This window comes from Dissoconium aciculare (assembly GCF_010015565.1).
Source record: "Dissoconium aciculare CBS 342.82 unplaced genomic scaffold K489scaffold_1, whole genome shotgun sequence".
In the NCBI taxonomy this organism is placed as follows: Eukaryota; Fungi; Ascomycota; class Dothideomycetes; order Mycosphaerellales; family Dissoconiaceae; genus Dissoconium; species Dissoconium aciculare.
Window position 1 is genome coordinate 1,031,623 of NW_022984951.1, and position 15,582 is coordinate 1,047,204.

At 51.0% G+C, this 15,582-nt stretch overlaps 9 protein-coding genes across 9 annotated transcripts; 5 read left to right on the plus strand and 4 right to left on the minus strand.

The window, feature by feature from the left end:
• Positions 1-39: 39 nt before the first annotated feature.
• On the minus strand, positions 40-1,218 carry K489DRAFT_309733 (YIF1-domain-containing protein; the record flags this gene model as incomplete). Its single annotated transcript, XM_033600654.1, has 3 exons — positions 40-210; positions 275-805; positions 916-1,218. The coding sequence occupies 3 exons, from the start codon at positions 1,216-1,218 to the stop codon at positions 40-42; spliced, it is 1,005 nt and encodes a 334-aa protein (XP_033464267.1).
• A 511-nt stretch (positions 1,219-1,729) lies between these two features.
• Positions 1,730-3,963, plus strand: K489DRAFT_348396 (P-loop containing nucleoside triphosphate hydrolase protein; the record flags this gene model as incomplete). Its single annotated transcript, XM_033602371.1, has 3 exons — positions 1,730-1,957; positions 2,024-3,764; positions 3,830-3,963. 3 exons carry the CDS (start codon positions 1,730-1,732, stop codon positions 3,919-3,921), a joined length of 2,061 nt encoding a protein of 686 aa, XP_033464268.1. The 3' UTR covers positions 3,922-3,963.
• A 208-nt stretch (positions 3,964-4,171) lies between these two features.
• On the plus strand, positions 4,172-5,044 carry K489DRAFT_375325 (FK506-binding protein 2 precursor). Its single transcript, XM_033603660.1, has 4 exons — positions 4,172-4,306; positions 4,361-4,437; positions 4,497-4,604; positions 4,665-5,044. Exons 1-4 carry the CDS (start codon positions 4,186-4,188, stop codon positions 4,764-4,766), a joined length of 408 nt encoding a protein of 135 aa, XP_033464269.1. The 5' UTR covers positions 4,172-4,185; the 3' UTR covers positions 4,767-5,044.
• On the minus strand, positions 4,941-6,782 carry K489DRAFT_10485 (MFS general substrate transporter). The gene is made up of 6 exons (XM_033598854.1): positions 6,492-6,782; positions 6,338-6,435; positions 6,151-6,282; positions 5,971-6,095; positions 5,532-5,918; positions 4,941-5,479 (listed from the first exon to the last, which is right to left on the minus strand). Exons 1-6 carry the CDS (start codon positions 6,664-6,666, stop codon positions 5,062-5,064), a joined length of 1,335 nt encoding a protein of 444 aa, XP_033464270.1. The 5' UTR covers positions 6,667-6,782; the 3' UTR covers positions 4,941-5,061.
• A 1,904-nt stretch (positions 6,783-8,686) lies between these two features.
• On the plus strand, positions 8,687-9,797 carry K489DRAFT_397551 (Clavaminate synthase-like protein; the record flags this gene model as incomplete). Its single annotated transcript, XM_033606909.1, has 2 exons — positions 8,687-9,034; positions 9,093-9,797. The coding sequence occupies 2 exons, from the start codon at positions 8,687-8,689 to the stop codon at positions 9,795-9,797; spliced, it is 1,053 nt and encodes a 350-aa protein (XP_033464271.1).
• Positions 9,798-10,273: 476 nt separating this feature from the next.
• K489DRAFT_375328 (ThrRS/AlaRS common domain-containing protein) lies at positions 10,274-11,553 on the plus strand. Its single transcript, XM_033603661.1, has one exon. The coding sequence runs from the start codon at positions 10,369-10,371 to the stop codon at positions 11,179-11,181; it is 813 nt and encodes a 270-aa protein (XP_033464272.1). The 5' UTR covers positions 10,274-10,368; the 3' UTR covers positions 11,182-11,553.
• K489DRAFT_405960 (uncharacterized protein) lies at positions 11,348-12,147 on the minus strand (the record flags this gene model as incomplete). The annotated part of the gene is made up of 2 exons (XM_033607201.1): positions 11,348-11,948; positions 12,011-12,147. The coding sequence occupies 2 exons, from the start codon at positions 12,145-12,147 to the stop codon at positions 11,348-11,350; spliced, it is 738 nt and encodes a 245-aa protein (XP_033464273.1).
• Positions 12,148-12,395: 248 nt separating this feature from the next.
• K489DRAFT_375330 (uncharacterized protein) lies at positions 12,396-14,799 on the plus strand. The gene is made up of 2 exons (XM_033603662.1): positions 12,396-13,689; positions 13,744-14,799. Exons 1-2 carry the CDS (start codon positions 12,496-12,498, stop codon positions 14,443-14,445), a joined length of 1,896 nt encoding a protein of 631 aa, XP_033464274.1. The 5' UTR covers positions 12,396-12,495; the 3' UTR covers positions 14,446-14,799.
• On the minus strand, positions 14,534-15,527 carry K489DRAFT_348408 (mannose-P-dolichol utilization defect 1 protein; the record flags this gene model as incomplete). The annotated part of the gene is made up of 2 exons (XM_033602372.1): positions 14,871-15,527; positions 14,534-14,809 (listed from the first exon to the last, which is right to left on the minus strand). Exons 1-2 carry the CDS (start codon positions 15,477-15,479, stop codon positions 14,534-14,536), a joined length of 885 nt encoding a protein of 294 aa, XP_033464275.1. The 5' UTR covers positions 15,480-15,527.
• Between the last annotated feature and the right edge of the window lie 55 nt (positions 15,528-15,582).

Genomic DNA, 15,582 nt, shown 5'->3' on the forward strand with positions numbered 1-15,582 from the left:
GCGTAAAGAATGATCATTTTCGTAGCTCCCCCAGTACCCTTATTTGCCTCCCTTCTTCAAAGGGCTGAGATCCAACATGCTCAGCCACATCATGAACCCGAATTGCACTACATAGCTGTAGGCGAAGAGGAACTGTGTCCGCCGTGATCGTTGGGCACGAGCCACTGGGGCGTTGTCTGGTGGCAGGAGCACATATTTGAGAGAGCGAAGCTGTTTTGGATCGATCGTCAGTGTCACATTTTCCAGTGATCCTCTCGTTCAGCATATCACTCACCAAAAAGAAAGCATTTGCGAGGAAAGTGTACAAGAACAAGGCCCAGCCGAACCAGCCGCCCGTACCTGCGCCGCGGTTGACGATCGCAGCCAGAGCAATCGTCACGATCACTCCGACAAATTTGTATCCACTGTAAGCAATCAAGTCGTAGATCTGACTCTCGCTGCTGATATTGAGGAAGTACCGGCCTCCCCACAAAACGATCAATTCCAGCAGAATGATGAAACTAGCGTTGGTGAAGGTGATGCCCAGCAGTTGCGGCTCGAATTTGCCATTTAGACCGGCAATCAGTGTCGATAGGAGGATATATGTCACGAATGCCATGACGGGAATGTACATGTCAGGTGAATTGACATCTTCGCGAGGTGGGAGGTATTCGATGGCGCCGCTGCCGCTGTTGCTCCGCATTTGTTGTCGGCTCCATGGGCGATGCCGCCAAGGAAACAGTACGATGAAGAGCTTGTTGACGACATAGGAGTTGGAGACATTGAAGTAGTGCTTCAATGCAGAGACGTTGACGTAGCGATTGAACTGCGCAAGGACTATTGATCAGCGTTTCTGACCTGCCTCTCCTTGTGTAACGAAACCCTTCCTCTTTGCTTTTCTCACGGCCTAAGCTCTAAGACTGACGTGGAACCTACGTTTTGCTCCATGTATTGCTGACCAGCTTCTACCGCACTTCGTCCGAGCTGTACACCCATCTGCGCCGTGGGATCATTCATGAACCCTCCGAATGCAGGGTGCATGTAATTGCCGCTCGGTCCTTGGGAGCCTTGTGACTGTTGCTGCTGGTGCCCTCCATATGCGTATCCTCCATGTTGTGAGTTCTGTGACGAAGGTGGTGGCGGTGACCGTAATTGTGGCACTGTAGAGACATGTTGAGGGACTGGGTGGTGAAGCGGAGGCGAGTTCGCAGGCGGAATGGAATATGTTGGGCGCTGCATTTTCGCAGAGCTGTTGTCTCGACGACCTCGTTGCGATTTCTTGTGCTATGGCCAACCTTGCCTGACCTTCTGGGATATGTTCTGGGCGATTGATGTGGTGGGAAATAATTATTCGCGTGAACCCTCCTTCAGGCGCATTGTGCAAGCAACAGCTTGTCCTTTGCCTGATGGGTCACAGCCAGGGCAAGGCTCGGAGATTCTACGGGCACGATATTAGGGTTCGGTTACAGCCGCGAACTTGTCGTTGCCCAGGTGTGGAGAAGAATCCCTACCTACCTACCAAGGTAGGTAGACTTCAGATTGCGCTGATGAGCACATACGTAATTGCTTGTGGTGGGCCTCATCGGGACTGTCCATCATGACGGTAATTGATCGCATGCTTCGCGGTCGGAGCGATTAATTCTCCGAACACTAATTCGTATGCTTTTCCACGCGAAAGCATGATCATGTCAAGCTGAACTGCTGATCAAAAACTCCACCATCATCTTCTCTCACGTTTACAATCGACGCGATGCTCGACGCATTCGAGATCCTCACAACCTCCGGGATTGTGCTTTGGCGGAAACACTCGACCGCCGACCCACTATCACCAAACATCATCAACAGCTTGATCAACGATGTTTTCATCGAGGAACGTCGCAGTCCTGGTACCTCGGCGAATGGAGAAAATCCACCTTATCGCAAGGAGAAATACACCTTGAAATGGACGGCCGCCAAGGAAATTGGATTAGTATTCGTGGTAGGTAAGAGGTCGCAAATATGCCTTCAACCGTGTACGGCACACCAATGATGGAGACTTGAGTAGGCTGTATACCAATCGCTCATCCATCTCTCTTGGGTCGATGACTTGTTGAGAGCTGTCAAAGAATTGTTCATCAAAAGATATGGCACGGAGCTCAAGAAGCAGAACGTCACGCACATAGACTGCAGTCATTTTGATCCCACTTACGAGACCTTACTGAGGCGGCTCGACACCGGAAGTGCCGGACAATCGCAGAGTCCGTATGATTCCGAGAGTCAAGTAGAATTGACACCGCCGTCGAGCTCGGCTTCTGTAACCGACGAACCTGCCGATCATGATGCTCCACCACCACCGATGCCCGGTGTAAGAATGTCCGCTGCGATTCAACGCCGAGACATTGATGTTTCTGAGAACACAAGCACCGATGCCACGCCAGTAGCAACACCAGATACTTCCAGGCCATCGACGCCTCTTCATGCGCCAGCTCGTGCTCACTTATTGACAGCCAAAGCGGGACCGGGCAAGACATCTCGACGCGCACGCAAGGCGGGCAACAGTGCGCAGAGTACTTCTGCGCCGTTTTCCTCTGGCGATGAGGCTTCCGTTCGTGCCGGGAAGGGCAGTAAGAATGTTTCAAAACAAAAGAGGCGATGGGACGAGCACGGCATGATGGTGGACGGCGATGATGGCGAAGTATTGGATTACAGCGCACCTTCGACCGGCGCAGACGACCGAGTGGATCAAGAATTGGACATCGAAGAGGTCAAGGCGGAAGACATGGGTAAGCGCACAGGGAAGGGTCAATTCGTGCTCAAGGATCTTGAGGATGAGGTCGACGCAATATTGGCTTCGTCGAAATCGCGGACTCAAGACGAAGTGGTAGGGGACGACTCAGGTTTGTTAGTAACGGCGACATCGAAATTGAGCGGCCTCTTCCGCAATGTCGTTGGCGGCAAGAAACTGTCAAAGCAAGAGCTTCAGCAACCGTTGCAGCAGATGCAGAATCATCTGCTGCAGAAGAACGTCGCACGCGAGGCTGCAGAGAGGCTATGTCAGAGCGTGGAGGCGGATCTTTTAGATCAGAAGACAGCTTCATTCACCTCGATTGATCGCACGATCCGCGAAAGCATGGCAAAGGCGCTGACACGAATGCTCACACCTACCAGCAGTCTGGACCTTTTGCGGAACGTCACAAGTACCATAGAAGGCCCAAATGCACGACCATACGTCATCAGCATCGTCGGTGTCAACGGAGTGGGGAAAAGCACCAATCTTAGCAAGATTGCATATTTCCTGCTGCAAAACAAGTTTCGCGTGTTGGTCGTTGCGGGAGACACTTTCCGTAGTGGTGCTGTTGAGCAGCTCCGAGTGCATGTCCGCAACCTAAGCGAGCTGTCGCGGAGAGACGATGTTGGCTATGTTGAGCTATTTGAAAAGGGTTACGGCAAGGATGCGGCCACGGTCGCGCGCGATGCTGTGCAGTTCGCGTCCAACCGCGGCAAAGGAGAGATGCTTTACGATGTGGTTCTCATCGATACAGCCGGACGTCGCCACAATGATTCGCGATTGATGAGCTCATTGACAAAGTTCGGCCAACTCGCCAACCCAGACAAAATCTTCATGGTTGGCGAAGCTCTTGTCGGTACGGACTCGGTGGCACAGGCACGGAACTTCGCCAAGGAGTTCGTGGACACCAAGGGCGTGATGCGAAACGGAGGTGTTGGTATGGACGGATTCATCATCTCAAAATGTGATACTGTCGGCGATATGGTCGGCACTTTGGTCAGCATGGTTCATGCCACAGGTAAGCCTACAATCCGATCATCAAATACGCGAATTACATGGAGATGGCTAACAAGTCTTCGACAGGCATTCCTGTTGTGTTCCTCGGCGTCGGTCAACACTATGGTGACCTACGTGGTCTCAACGTCGGATGGGCTGTAGATAAGCTGATGAAATAGTATGCCGAATTGTGGAATCACATATTGCAATTTATCTCGGTGATTTATCCCTATTGTACTACAACATGCCCAGCGAAGCGCTGTCCGCACAACGCGTGTGCTTGCAGGAGTTCAGCATTATTACCCCAAAGTCAACCCTAAATATTGCCACTAGGCTTCATTGCGGGACACTTCACAGCTAGAAGCATTGATTGTAAGCTCTTGTGGATGTAAAGAACCATTCCTTACCCATTGGATTATACAGACGCACATTTTTTTTTCGCAATGCGCTTCTCATCTGTCTCCGCTACTGTAGCGCTCTTCCTGGTTGGTGTCTCCGCGCTTGATAAGCCGCTTGACATTCAGGTTGTGGCCTCGTCGAAGTGCGAGAGGAAGACTAAAGTCGGTCAGTACACATAACCCGTGCCGTTAACGCAGGCGCTTCGCTGACAATCCACAGGTGACAAGATCGATATGCACTACAAGGGTACACTTGAGGACGGAACCGAGTTTGATGCTAGCTACAACCGTGGCTCGGTAAGCGCTCCAAATTGTTACATTGCCATTGGAGAGCGAAACGCTGACACAGTCACTAGCCATTGAGCTTTCACCTTGGCAAGGGACAGGTCATCAAGGGCTGGGACAAGGGTCTGACTGACATGTGCATCGGAGACAAGAGAAAGCTCACTATCCAGCCGGAGTGGGTAAGTAACAATCCAAAATCTTCAAATTGCTCTGCGATGCAGCGATTGACAACCTTCAAGGCCTACGGCAGCCGGGCGATGGGTCCCATTCCCGCGAATTCAGTCCTCATCTTCGAGACGGAGCTTGTCTCTATTGCTGGCGTTGGCAAGAGCGAACTTTGAAGCAATCCCACTCCAGCGCTGAAGTAGACAACCACTGGGAATACCCTTTAGCATAATGTATCAATCATGAGTTCCAAAAAATATAAGGAGGAAGAAAACTTTTGTCATTCGCCTCAAACTCGATTTCCGACAACCGAACCAGCACGCGTATCGAGCGTACAGCATGCGTATTTTCATTCGCGTTGTTGACGCATGGATGCCGTCTAAATGCTGTTTATAAGTCTTGTATGTTACGTGGAATCTCACGTGGAATCTCACAGATATGTTTGCCCGTGATAAAGTGACCAAAATATATTCACGGTTTGGGCTTACGAATGAAGCCGAAGGCGCTGACTGTGGCGCCCAACATCAAGCAACCGACGGTCAAGATAACAGCCTGCCACAACCCTGCTCCATAACCACTTTGGACACCTTTGGACGCATCGCCCGAAGCCGCGGCGTCGCCGATGAAGCCAGAGATGATGCAAGCCACTCCGCGTATCGACATCAAAGCGCCCGAGACAAGGGTGACCTCGTTAGATCGAGTCTTGTCGCCCACAATGGCCGCAGCAAAATGGCTGCGCAGCACGATGAAGCTGAAGGAGAAAGCGCCGAAAAGGATGACGAAGATGATCATCGACCAATACTCGCGGCCAATTCCCCAGATGACGAGGACGGAGAACGCGCTGACCAATGTGCTCAGAAGCAGGGGGATGAGAATGCCGACGGCGTCACTAAGTGATGGTCAGTTGTGCGTAGCTTATTCTGGCGCGGGGAGATACTTGCATCAAGAAACCGAATGCTACCTGTCCGACCATTCCGAAAATGTTGAGCACGGTCAAGAGAAGCGAAGCTTGAGTTGAAGATATTCCCAGATCAGTTGCATAAGTGGGGAGATATGTCGCTGGTAGCATGTTTGCCAAGCCTTGAAGGAATACCGACAAGGCAACGAGCCAGAATAGCGGTTTCTTGAATGGCTTCCAAGTCACTGGAGCTTGCTTGATGGTAGTAGACTTTACAGACTCCCGAGGATGGACCACAAGGATCGCAAGGAAGATCACCACTCCGGCAAAAATTCCCCAGGCAATCAGCACAGGTTTGGGTCCAAATCTGTTGAGCAATGCAGAAAAGACCGGAGACCACCAAGCCGCGGATATGTTATTTGAGCCGAAGCTATGGCATGTTAGCATTCTATCAGCGAGGTGTGACCGACTTGAGGACTTACTAGATACCATTGGCGAGTCCCCGCTTTTCCAGAAACCATTCATCGATAAGACTGATGGACGGTGCGAAAAGTAGACCGCTCCCAATGCCGTACAAGGCACCGAGGAGGGCAATCAGAGCGCCTGCCTGTACTGTCTGTCAATTGCTGGCCGTATAGAGCTCGAGCATGCTTGAAGCCTACCGATTCTGCGAAAGCTGCACCGATTGCTCCAGCAACGACGAAAACGCCGCCGATAGCCATCGACCATTTTCGCCAATGACTTCTTCCTTCAAGAAGTCGAAGTAGGAATGGAGTCATCATTTGCAAAATACCCTACTCGGTGTCAGATGCTTGCTAATCAGCGAATATTTGCTTCGGTATGACTTACCACTGATAGCACTCCGATCTCAGCGAGAATTTGATTTCCCTTGAATGGAGGATTCTGAAAGTACCATTGCCGGAAGACGCCGTAGGCGCTGACATAGCCTGTTCCCATGTTTAGTCCGACTGCTCAAAGGAAGCCTGCAAACATTCGTACACACCCCAAGTGACCATCAGCATCGATGACAGAGCCGCCAAATTAATCCAAGCGTGGAACCCACGATCTTGTGGATGTAGACCGTCTGCCATCGTTGTTGTCTCATCCTGGCGGGCTTCGGTATACGTCGACGAACGTTCGAAGTCGTGCGCCTCTTTGTTATCATACATCTTCTCCATGTTGACTGCGGTAACGCTCTGTCTTGATCTGTATTGCCTCAAATGCAATTATCCAGCTTTGAAGCAGGAAATATACGACACAGGTTTTGCAAAGACCTGAAGCAAGGAGCATACACGCTAGATAACCACGATGGATCTCCTGCCCTTGATTCTGTCCTCAATGTTTTCAAGCTGATTGCCTTAACACCGACTTCTTCTTGACGTAATTTCCACGCCCTGTGCGCGAAGCTCAATGGCAACTTGCAGCATCATAAGCATATGAATCATCATAGCTAATTTCCTCCTGAAAATTTGCAAGTCGGGTCCACAATTGTCCTGCCGCGGCGATCATCCGGAGACTCGGCCGCTCAGCTGTTGACATCGTGGCGCTCGGTTAGAAGGACAGTGGGATTTTCGGCAAGGTGCAGCGTACCGACATCTCACGCTATCAATGTTTCTGCCACTAAAAGAACCTTAAAATTTGAGGATCAATTGCCGATCGCTCGGCACGATCTCACCGGACTTTTTCCCGCCAATCGCGTTGTTGAGCAAGCGAGTTGTGTGTCCATCCGCAATACTTTGGGCGGAACGCTTTGCCGACGACGCTGAGTAATTACAAGTGAGTATCTCAAGCAGCATTATCCCGTCAATCAAGATCAGTTATCGTGTTGAACGATACTTACCTGCAGGTGCTCTCAATATTCCATTAACGTGGGATAATCAAACTGTCGGTGAGGGCACACAAGCCGTGGACCCTGGAAGGATTGTTTTTATGTAATTAGCACCAAGCAATTCCAAGAAGTGACGTTCAAGGGCGTTGCGATCTTCACTTCGCTCTCCGCAGGACATTAGTCGAGAATTGTAGCCGAGAGGCAAACAGCGCGTGCGCAAAAGCACACCAGCGACAGGTCATCGTGGTTGATGCCTGGTACCAGGGGGAAATCGCGCATCACTACTCTTTTTACACAATCAGATTCGGACACGCGCCACTGAAATGATCGGCTTGCATTAGAGATCCCGTAGACCCATCAGATAACGTAGAAACAAGCGAACATGAGGAGAGGATCTTCATTGAAACGGACATTAGCATTCGCGCATGGCTGAACCCATTACATGAGTGCTCTACACCGAAATATTCGGGAATCAGCATCAGCTGCAATTGATGACAAATCTACAAATCTAATGATAGGCCAATTGTGTACCTTCATGTCGTAGCAAGATCCACCTGTAGGGGCAAGATCCATCTGTAGGTGACTCAGCACGTGTGTCCATCAGAGAACTGGGAGTACTTCACGTGGTAGCTAATTGGAAACTAGTTGTACAAAAGAAGTGCTAAGCTTTGTTTTAGTGTCCTCAGGGTTGTTCAACATGGTGGCCAGGTTCGGGGAGCGAGCGACAGCACTATAGTGCGAGGCTGGTATACTGTGGTTCTATGATGCGCCATCAGAAGCAGTAACCGATGACGAAGTGTGATGCGCAAACGATTGGTCTCCAGTGAAGAATATGGTTGAGGATGGCCATGGCACCATCCGAGCTACTCGTTTTGCATCGAACGGGCAGCATTGTCTACATCTGCTTGCAGCTTTGAATGAGCTGATCAACGAGTAAGTGATCTCGGACGTTGTAACAATGAGACTAAAGGAACGATCAACAAAAATACCGCAATACCTTGCATTGATTTGTTGGGCCGAAGGATCAGGTCCACAGGCTCTGCTTGTCTTGCGAAGGACCCGGATCGTCATTGCATCTCATCAATCTCCCGGAGCTTGCATGAGTGACAAGGACAGCATGTGTTCATCATTTAGTCCATTAGTATGACGAGCTCGAGTTGTCGCAATAGAATCGTGTGTGGAACGTGATATCCAACGTGTCGCTTGCCACTCTGCGGATCGTGCTGAGAGGAGATATATAAGACGAGCCGTCAGCCTCGATTTTGTGTTCATCAGATCAATAAACTTCTTCTCGACTCAGTAGTCGTTCTTTCAAGCAAGCTCCGATCATCCATAAATTCCATCACCACAGACCCACATCACTAAGCACAATGCCTGCAGCAAGGTCACCCTCACCAGCTTTCATCCCAAGCGAGAAGGAGCTTGCCGAGCTTCGTACGGTCAAGTTCTCGTCTCTGCTGGATCAAGATAAACAAGAGATGCGCAAGCTTCTTGCTGCTGCCGAGGAGGTCGGTTTCTTCTACCTCGACCTCACTGACGATGCTTCGCGGGATCTGCTGGATACTCTCGACGACCTCAAGAAGGTCATGGCAGATTGGTTCGCCCAGCCAGAGGCCATCAAGAAGAAGACTCCCCTCGTTACCAAGGCCCACGGCTACAAGGCTCTGGGAACCCATGCCGGTGTGGGCGGACAGCGTGATGGCTGGGAAGCGCTCAAGGTAAGTTATGTCGTCAGCAGGCACGCCAGGATGATCATTACTCACAACTTTATTTTAGATTGGCAAGCCTGAATTGGCTGCCCGATGGGCTCTCTCGCCAGTTGTCAAGCAGCATCTCGCCGAGTTCGACACTTTCGTCTCCAGCAGCCATTTCGTTTTGAAAGTGATCTTGAGCAGTCTTTCGACGCAGCTTGGCGCCACTGGCGATGATTCGCTCCAAAACTTCCACCGCGATGACCAACCTTCGAAGTCCTCGGTATTTTTCCTCCACTACCCACCTCGCTCCGGTGAGGAGAATATCGGTCAGAACATGCACACCGATCTCGGTTCACTCACACTCCTCTTCGCCGCTCAATGGGGTCTTCAAGTCTTGTGCCCATCGGAGTCTCAATCCATGCACACTGAAGTACAGCAATCAGCGGGACAAGAGAGCATGGAGTGGAAATTCGTTGAGCCTCGTCCGGGCCACGCGATTATCAACATTGGTGACTCTCTGCGCTTCCTTACCAAATTCCGTCTTCGATCTGCCCTGCACCGTGTCCTCCCGCTCTACGACACCGACCGCTACTCAGTCACCTACTTCCTTCGCCCGAGCGACGATGCCAAATTTGTGGACTCGGACGGCGAGGCATGCGACGCGATGACGTGGTACCTGAAGAAGAACTCCACATACGAGTCGTCGTACCAGGCACAAGCCAAGAGCTCAGTACTCTTGGGTGGAATCCAAAACCACGCCAGCATTCACAATGGCATTGCGGTCTAGACGCCCTTGTCCAATCGAGCTGTGCCGCAACGAGTTATCCATTTGCGGCAAATCAAAAGTAAAGAAATGTTTTTTTTTGTATATGAATAGACCAAAAGTTGATAGATCCGAAAATAATGACAGTCTCAGGGTTTCTGAACCCACGAATGCTCGCATGACGATGGCTGCAATCGCTTGTGTGGCTGAAAATCAGAGCATTGAAGCATGAATTCAGAACTGATTTTGTTCCAGTGCGGTGATTTCCGGTAGCTGGTGTATCTCGTCGTTACCTGTCTGAACTATTCAGATGATGATAATTCTCGAACGTACCTAATCAAGTAGAACTGCGGGCGTGGGTCCTGGGGCTTGTCTTCTAGCTTTGCCAATGACGTTCACCTTGCGCTCCTCCGATTCGGCAATGCAGGTGAAAATCAATCGCAGCCCGCTACTCCAAAGGAATCATTTTGGCGTCTTTTCTTCGTCTATAAATATATTAAACGGATCTGCACTTAGCCCCTCGTTATATTTGCAATTGGAGCCATTGTGCTCTTCTGCTCAAACAATCAAGAGCGTTGGAATCAAACAACCAGCCATGCAGAGAACTGATCTCGTCTTCCAGCGCGATGCGCATCTCGCACAGATGCAAGCAGTCGTTCTCGCGGTCAACCCCTATTCTTCGTTGGCACAAGTCGAAAAGGACCTATTCAAGCAGGCTACAGAAAAGTCATACGTTGTCATCACCGCCGCAACAATTTTCCACCCACAGGGAGGAGGGCAGCCAAGCGACATCGGGATTATGCAAAGCGAAGCAGGGGCACAGTTCGAAATGCTAAGTGCTCGCACGAGCAACCTCTCCTCCGAGATAGTCTTCCATTTTGGTCATTTCCTCGATTCGGAGAAAATCTTCAGCGTGAGCGAGACTGTCACACAATCTATTGATGAGGAGAAACGGCTATTGTTCTCTCGCTATCATACAGCGGGTCATATTCTCGGAGCGGCGGTCAGAGACATCGTATCGGGTCATGTTAAAGGTTTGGAAAAACTCAAAGCTTCACACATTCCCTCAATGGCTGCCTGTGAGTATCACGGCTCCATTGAGGGAAAGTGGAAGGACGCGATCCAAGCGCGGGTCGATGAGATCATCGATGCGGATTATCCAGTGACGGCAAAATGGTGGGATGATGAGGAATTCCGCTTGAATGGGCTGGAAGACGCTCTACCTGATCGCAAGGCCTTGGGTGTGCCCGATGATGAAAAATTTCGTGTTATCGAGATTGGGCCAGCTGACACCTATCCTTGTGGTGGAACGCATGTTGACAGTAGCAAAGAATGCGGCAAGACCACGGTGAAGAAGATCAGTCGCTCGAAAGGCACCAGTCGAATTGGATATTCGCTTGCGGAATGATCATAGGCCAGAGAGATAGAGTCATATCATGAAACTCGTACAGACCAGAAGCCCTTTCGAGACCCACAACCATCGACGTAGGACTTGCCATCGTCGCCGATTGGCAATCGCTGTTCTGACGAAGGCAACTCCAGCAGCTACCAGCCAGGACGTACTTTCAAATGGCTCAACGAGATGGCGTTGCACCGGAGCTCATGAATCTCAAAAGGTCCACAAGGGGTAGGGGCGCTTGTTGCGGGCTTGACACAGGAGCTCGTTTGGCTTTGCTTGTTGATTCCACACCGACCATCGCCGCACCTGCGTCTGAGTTGTCATCATCCTCATCGTCGTCTTCGCCGTAAATGTCGAGATTTTTATGAATACCTGTATTGACGTTCTCAATTCCTGTCTGTCGTTCAGCAATTGTGAAATTGTCTCTGAATACGTCCTCTTCGTCCAGCCCATTGGCGATCTCGCTTGTCAATGGTCTAGCCCAGTCCCATAAGGGTTTCAGCTGTTCCATGTCCAAACGATCTGTGGCGCCTTTATCCACATTTACTTCCTGGTAGGCGGTATGCCATTGTAACGCCTCTTCAAGCCAGTCCTCGGCGCGTGGTTCAAGCTTTTTTCTCAGTAGCATCTGCAACAAGTGCTCTTGTGATGTGCCTGGAAATTGTGGCAGTGGGTAGGCGTGTGCAGTAGCGAACACGTTCTGAAAGGACATCATGGAATCGCCGACTTTGCGAAGGTTGTACTCCACGGACGTGGCATTTTTCTGAAGCGAAGGCCTAGTCGCCTACCTGTCAGTCCACCGTAATTCAGGACTGTTCAGCTACATATTTTGCTATACCATGGCGGAATGGTTTCGGTAAACTCAAGCTGTTGTTTGAGCAGTGTTATTGAAGTTGACAGTTGTGCCAGACGAGAGCGCAACGAGTCTAGGGCCTTGATATGGTCCTGCGGCAATATGGTGCCCACATTCGCCATGTTCGTCAATGATCATGAACCGACGTGAGTAGTGTCGTGTGGTGACGCGCATTGGAGATAATTCTGTTGCCTGTCGCAAGCGGGAGATTTCCGTGGCTGTGCAATCGCGCTCTCTCCCCCGACCATCCGCCGGACGCGCGCCGCCCACTCAACTCCCCTCCATGACACAGCACCTCGGTCCATATTACCTGATGTTCTTGTTGACAGCCTTGGAGTGTGAGTTTATCTAGATATAAATATAAGTAGCACATCTGTGTATCACAATCTACATTCTACCCATGAAACAGCGCCATTGCCTACCTTTGCCCTCGTGCTTTAGCAATAACCTTTCCGATCACTCACGCATTCATGGTTCGCCGTATCGCTCCCATTGGACAAGGCGGGAGCGATCCATCGCAACACTTCGAACTCGAAGCTTCAAGTCAAAGACATACTCCAGAACCGCGAGTGCAGCGTGCAAGTGTGGCTGACGCATCTGCAACATGCCCTCCAGCATACGGAGAGGCTGTTGACGATGCTTCAAGACCACAGCCCGCGGAGAAATCGAGCCGTGGCCCTCCTCAGCCTCAGGCTCACATCATTGAAGAAGAGGATAGCGGATCCGATCTAGGATTTGATACGGACGAGTACGAGGACGATGAAGAAGATTGGCAACTCGATGAAGCATCTGGTCAACTCAATAACGCAAGCTTGCCCAGCTATGAGGAATCAGAGACGATGCGGATCAACGAAACTGTCGACGACCTCGTCCGTAATGTAATGGGGACACTGCCGCCACCAGTGCGGGCCAGTGACAGCAAAGCTCGAGATCGTGAACATGCTCCAGCAAAGAAGCCGCTCCCGTGCCCAATCATTATTCCTCAACGACGACCGCGCAACAATGCTCACGGCTTTGTACGAGCCTACCCACCCTTGCTTGAACCATGTGGCATCGATCAGCATGCTTTCATAACCTTACTCGCAAACTTTCACAAATCTCTACAGTCATCTCCTGTTTTTCCAGCCATCCAGATTGCTGCGAGTATTGTGGCGGAGAATATAACATCGCAAGCTATAGCTATGATGGCCACAGTCGCTGCAGCAACAGTATTTGGAATGGGCCCAGAGGCGCCAGCTGGATGCAAAGTGAACAACTTCCTGGACCGTATAAATGAGACCGTGTTCCAACCCGCCGGTCTGCTGGCTGTTATCGCGAAATACAAACCTGATGAGGAGATGCAGCGCTCGGCACACTCAGGAGCGCTGACAAGCTTGATTCGCGCAGACCATGTAAATTTCTCGACGATGGAGAGCGCAATGCCGTTGTACAATCGACCCGAGGACGCAAAGCAAGCAGGCGAGATTGGCGACCGAATGCGTGACATGCGGCTTGCAGGAGCTCCCGCCCGATCCTCGCGGCCGAGCCCAGTCGCCGCACCTCTGGTCTTCCCTGCGGTGGACCGCATGTTAAACACGGGCGTGACAGGAGTCGTCAGCAACAGCCTCTTCTCGGTCGGGAATGTTGTTAGCAATTATATCGACCGTCGTTCTCAACTGAACATAGTGAGTGCTTGCAATCTCCCATGTACTGCGCAGACATACTGACGAGCAGCACAGCCCGACAGGATACCAAGAAGACAACCTGTTTACAACAATCCGGAACGCGGTGAGCTACCTAGTATTGTCTCGTGGGCTACAAATGGCGCATACAACCCACGACAGAGATTGCAAGATCGCCGGATGGAAAGACGAATCGAACGTGATGCTCGTCGTATGGAGCGCGGTAGGGACCCCAAGCATCTGAGGAAAAGTGAACGACGTTATGGCAGCGCCTACCATGATGAGCTCTATGCGAGGACCGAAGAGCGCAACGAACACGCAGCCAGGTCTGCAAATGCTAAATACCCGAGTGCATCGGATTATCGACCCGCTGAGTCGTATCAACAGCCAAATCGCCATCTGCAGGAGCGGGGTCTGCTTGCCGGATCATTGGTGGCCGATTTATTAGGTGTTGCTGCGAATACAGTTGCTCACGCCACTGGAAGCTCAAATTTCCGGAATGCAGAGTACTTCAGAGCAAGCTCCGCAAATGCTCCGCCTGCTGCTAGACAGTCAAGCCAGGACTATCAACATGTTCGAGGGGCACAATCTGGCGCCCACGTTGAGTACGAGGATGACCGGCACGAGGCCACTCAGGGTATTGAGACGGTACGAAGACTATTGAGGGAAGATGTGCTGTACCTGATGATCGTGAATATGCCCTCCGAAATGGAGATGGCAGAGGCGTGGGAGCAGCTTGAATCTGCAGGGTTTCGATGATCCTGCAACTTTTGAAGCGAAACAAAGAGGGGTTGTAGGTGACTGCACAGAAAGTGAAGGAAAGATGTACACGATGAAAAAGAAATGCTCAGCCCCTTCGTCTTGTGGACGGTGTCTTGCTTGCCTGAGCTCCGGAGGTTCGGCTTGCGCTTGTGGCCTCCTTGACAGCCTTCTTGGCAGTTGACTTTGCGTTTGTGTTCTTGTTGTCCAAGCTCTTCGTGCTGTTCCAGTAGTAGACCATCTGGACAGCAAGCACTGCGTTCAAGCAAAATCCTGCAATGAATCCATAAAGAATGAGTTTGTCAGGAACTTCCTGCAGGGTGGTGAAAACCCGGGCCAAAGATCCAGCGAGGTAGTTGAAGACCTAGAAAATAGCCAGCCAGTCAATATGCTGAAGCAGCAGCTTACGAAATGGATGAACTTACCGCAAAGGAAGAGAGCTGCCCAGTGCTGCCTTCGCGGAAGATGGTGATGATCTGCGGAAGTTTGCTTGCGACGCCCAACAAACCAGCACCAGCTTGGAGATACTGCAATGTCTCCAGCGAAGTCACGTTTTCATTAAAGAGAGCATAGCCAGCTGCTGCCAGTCCTGCTACGAAGACTGCGGCGCCTGCCCCCTTTCCAGAATATTGCAAGACCAGCACACTAATCACAATATTCTGGATGGCGATGAGGATGACCTCGCCGTATGTACTGAAGGGAAACAAGTTGCGAATGTTGTATACGAGAGTGACCAGGTAGCTCGTAGTCTCCAAGAGATAGGAGAGGAAGCTGATTCCTTCGGCAGATTGTGAGTTCAGCAATTTGAGTAGTTGCGGAACCTTGACGATCGATGAAGCGCCAATGATGGCGATCCCGAGTGCCTTCGAGATGGCGAGCTTCAGACAGTCGGCATCGGTGATGTTGATGTTATACACGAGTGACTTGTAGCATTGCGTTCCCAGAATCTGGGTCGCTGCATCGCGGAGCTGAGGCGGAAGATTGTGAGTGATTGGCTGTAGAATCGAACGCAGCGTCTGCTCCAAGGCCTCCATGTTGACGTTTCTCGTGATGAAATCTGCTCGTTAGGGAACACGTGAAGGATACCGACCTAACAAATAAATTGTACCGTGATGCCCATGTCTTCAATGGGGTAAC

Coding starts and splice junctions, on each gene's coding strand:
- K489DRAFT_10485 (XM_033598854.1), bottom strand. CDS start 6,666: ATGGAGAAGATGTATGATAACAAAGAGGCGCACGACTTCGAACGTTCG. Junction 6,283..6,337: donor AGATCGGAGTGCTATCAGTG/GTAAGTCATACC, acceptor GACACCGAGTAG/GGTATTTTGCAAATGATGAC. Junction 5,919..5,970: donor GGACTCGCCAATGGTATCTA/GTAAGTCCTCAA, acceptor AACATGCCATAG/CTTCGGCTCAAATAACATAT.
- K489DRAFT_375330 (XM_033603662.1), top strand. CDS start 12,496: ATGGTTCGCCGTATCGCTCCCATTGGACAAGGCGGGAGCGATCCATCG. Junction 13,690..13,743: donor GTCGTTCTCAACTGAACATA/GTGAGTGCTTGC, acceptor CGAGCAGCACAG/CCCGACAGGATACCAAGAAG.
- K489DRAFT_375328 (XM_033603661.1), top strand. CDS start 10,369: ATGCAGAGAACTGATCTCGTCTTCCAGCGCGATGCGCATCTCGCACAG.
- K489DRAFT_375325 (XM_033603660.1), top strand. CDS start 4,186: ATGCGCTTCTCATCTGTCTCCGCTACTGTAGCGCTCTTCCTGGTTGGT. Junction 4,307..4,360: donor CGAGAGGAAGACTAAAGTCG/GTCAGTACACAT, acceptor GACAATCCACAG/GTGACAAGATCGATATGCAC. Junction 4,438..4,496: donor CTAGCTACAACCGTGGCTCG/GTAAGCGCTCCA, acceptor CACAGTCACTAG/CCATTGAGCTTTCACCTTGG.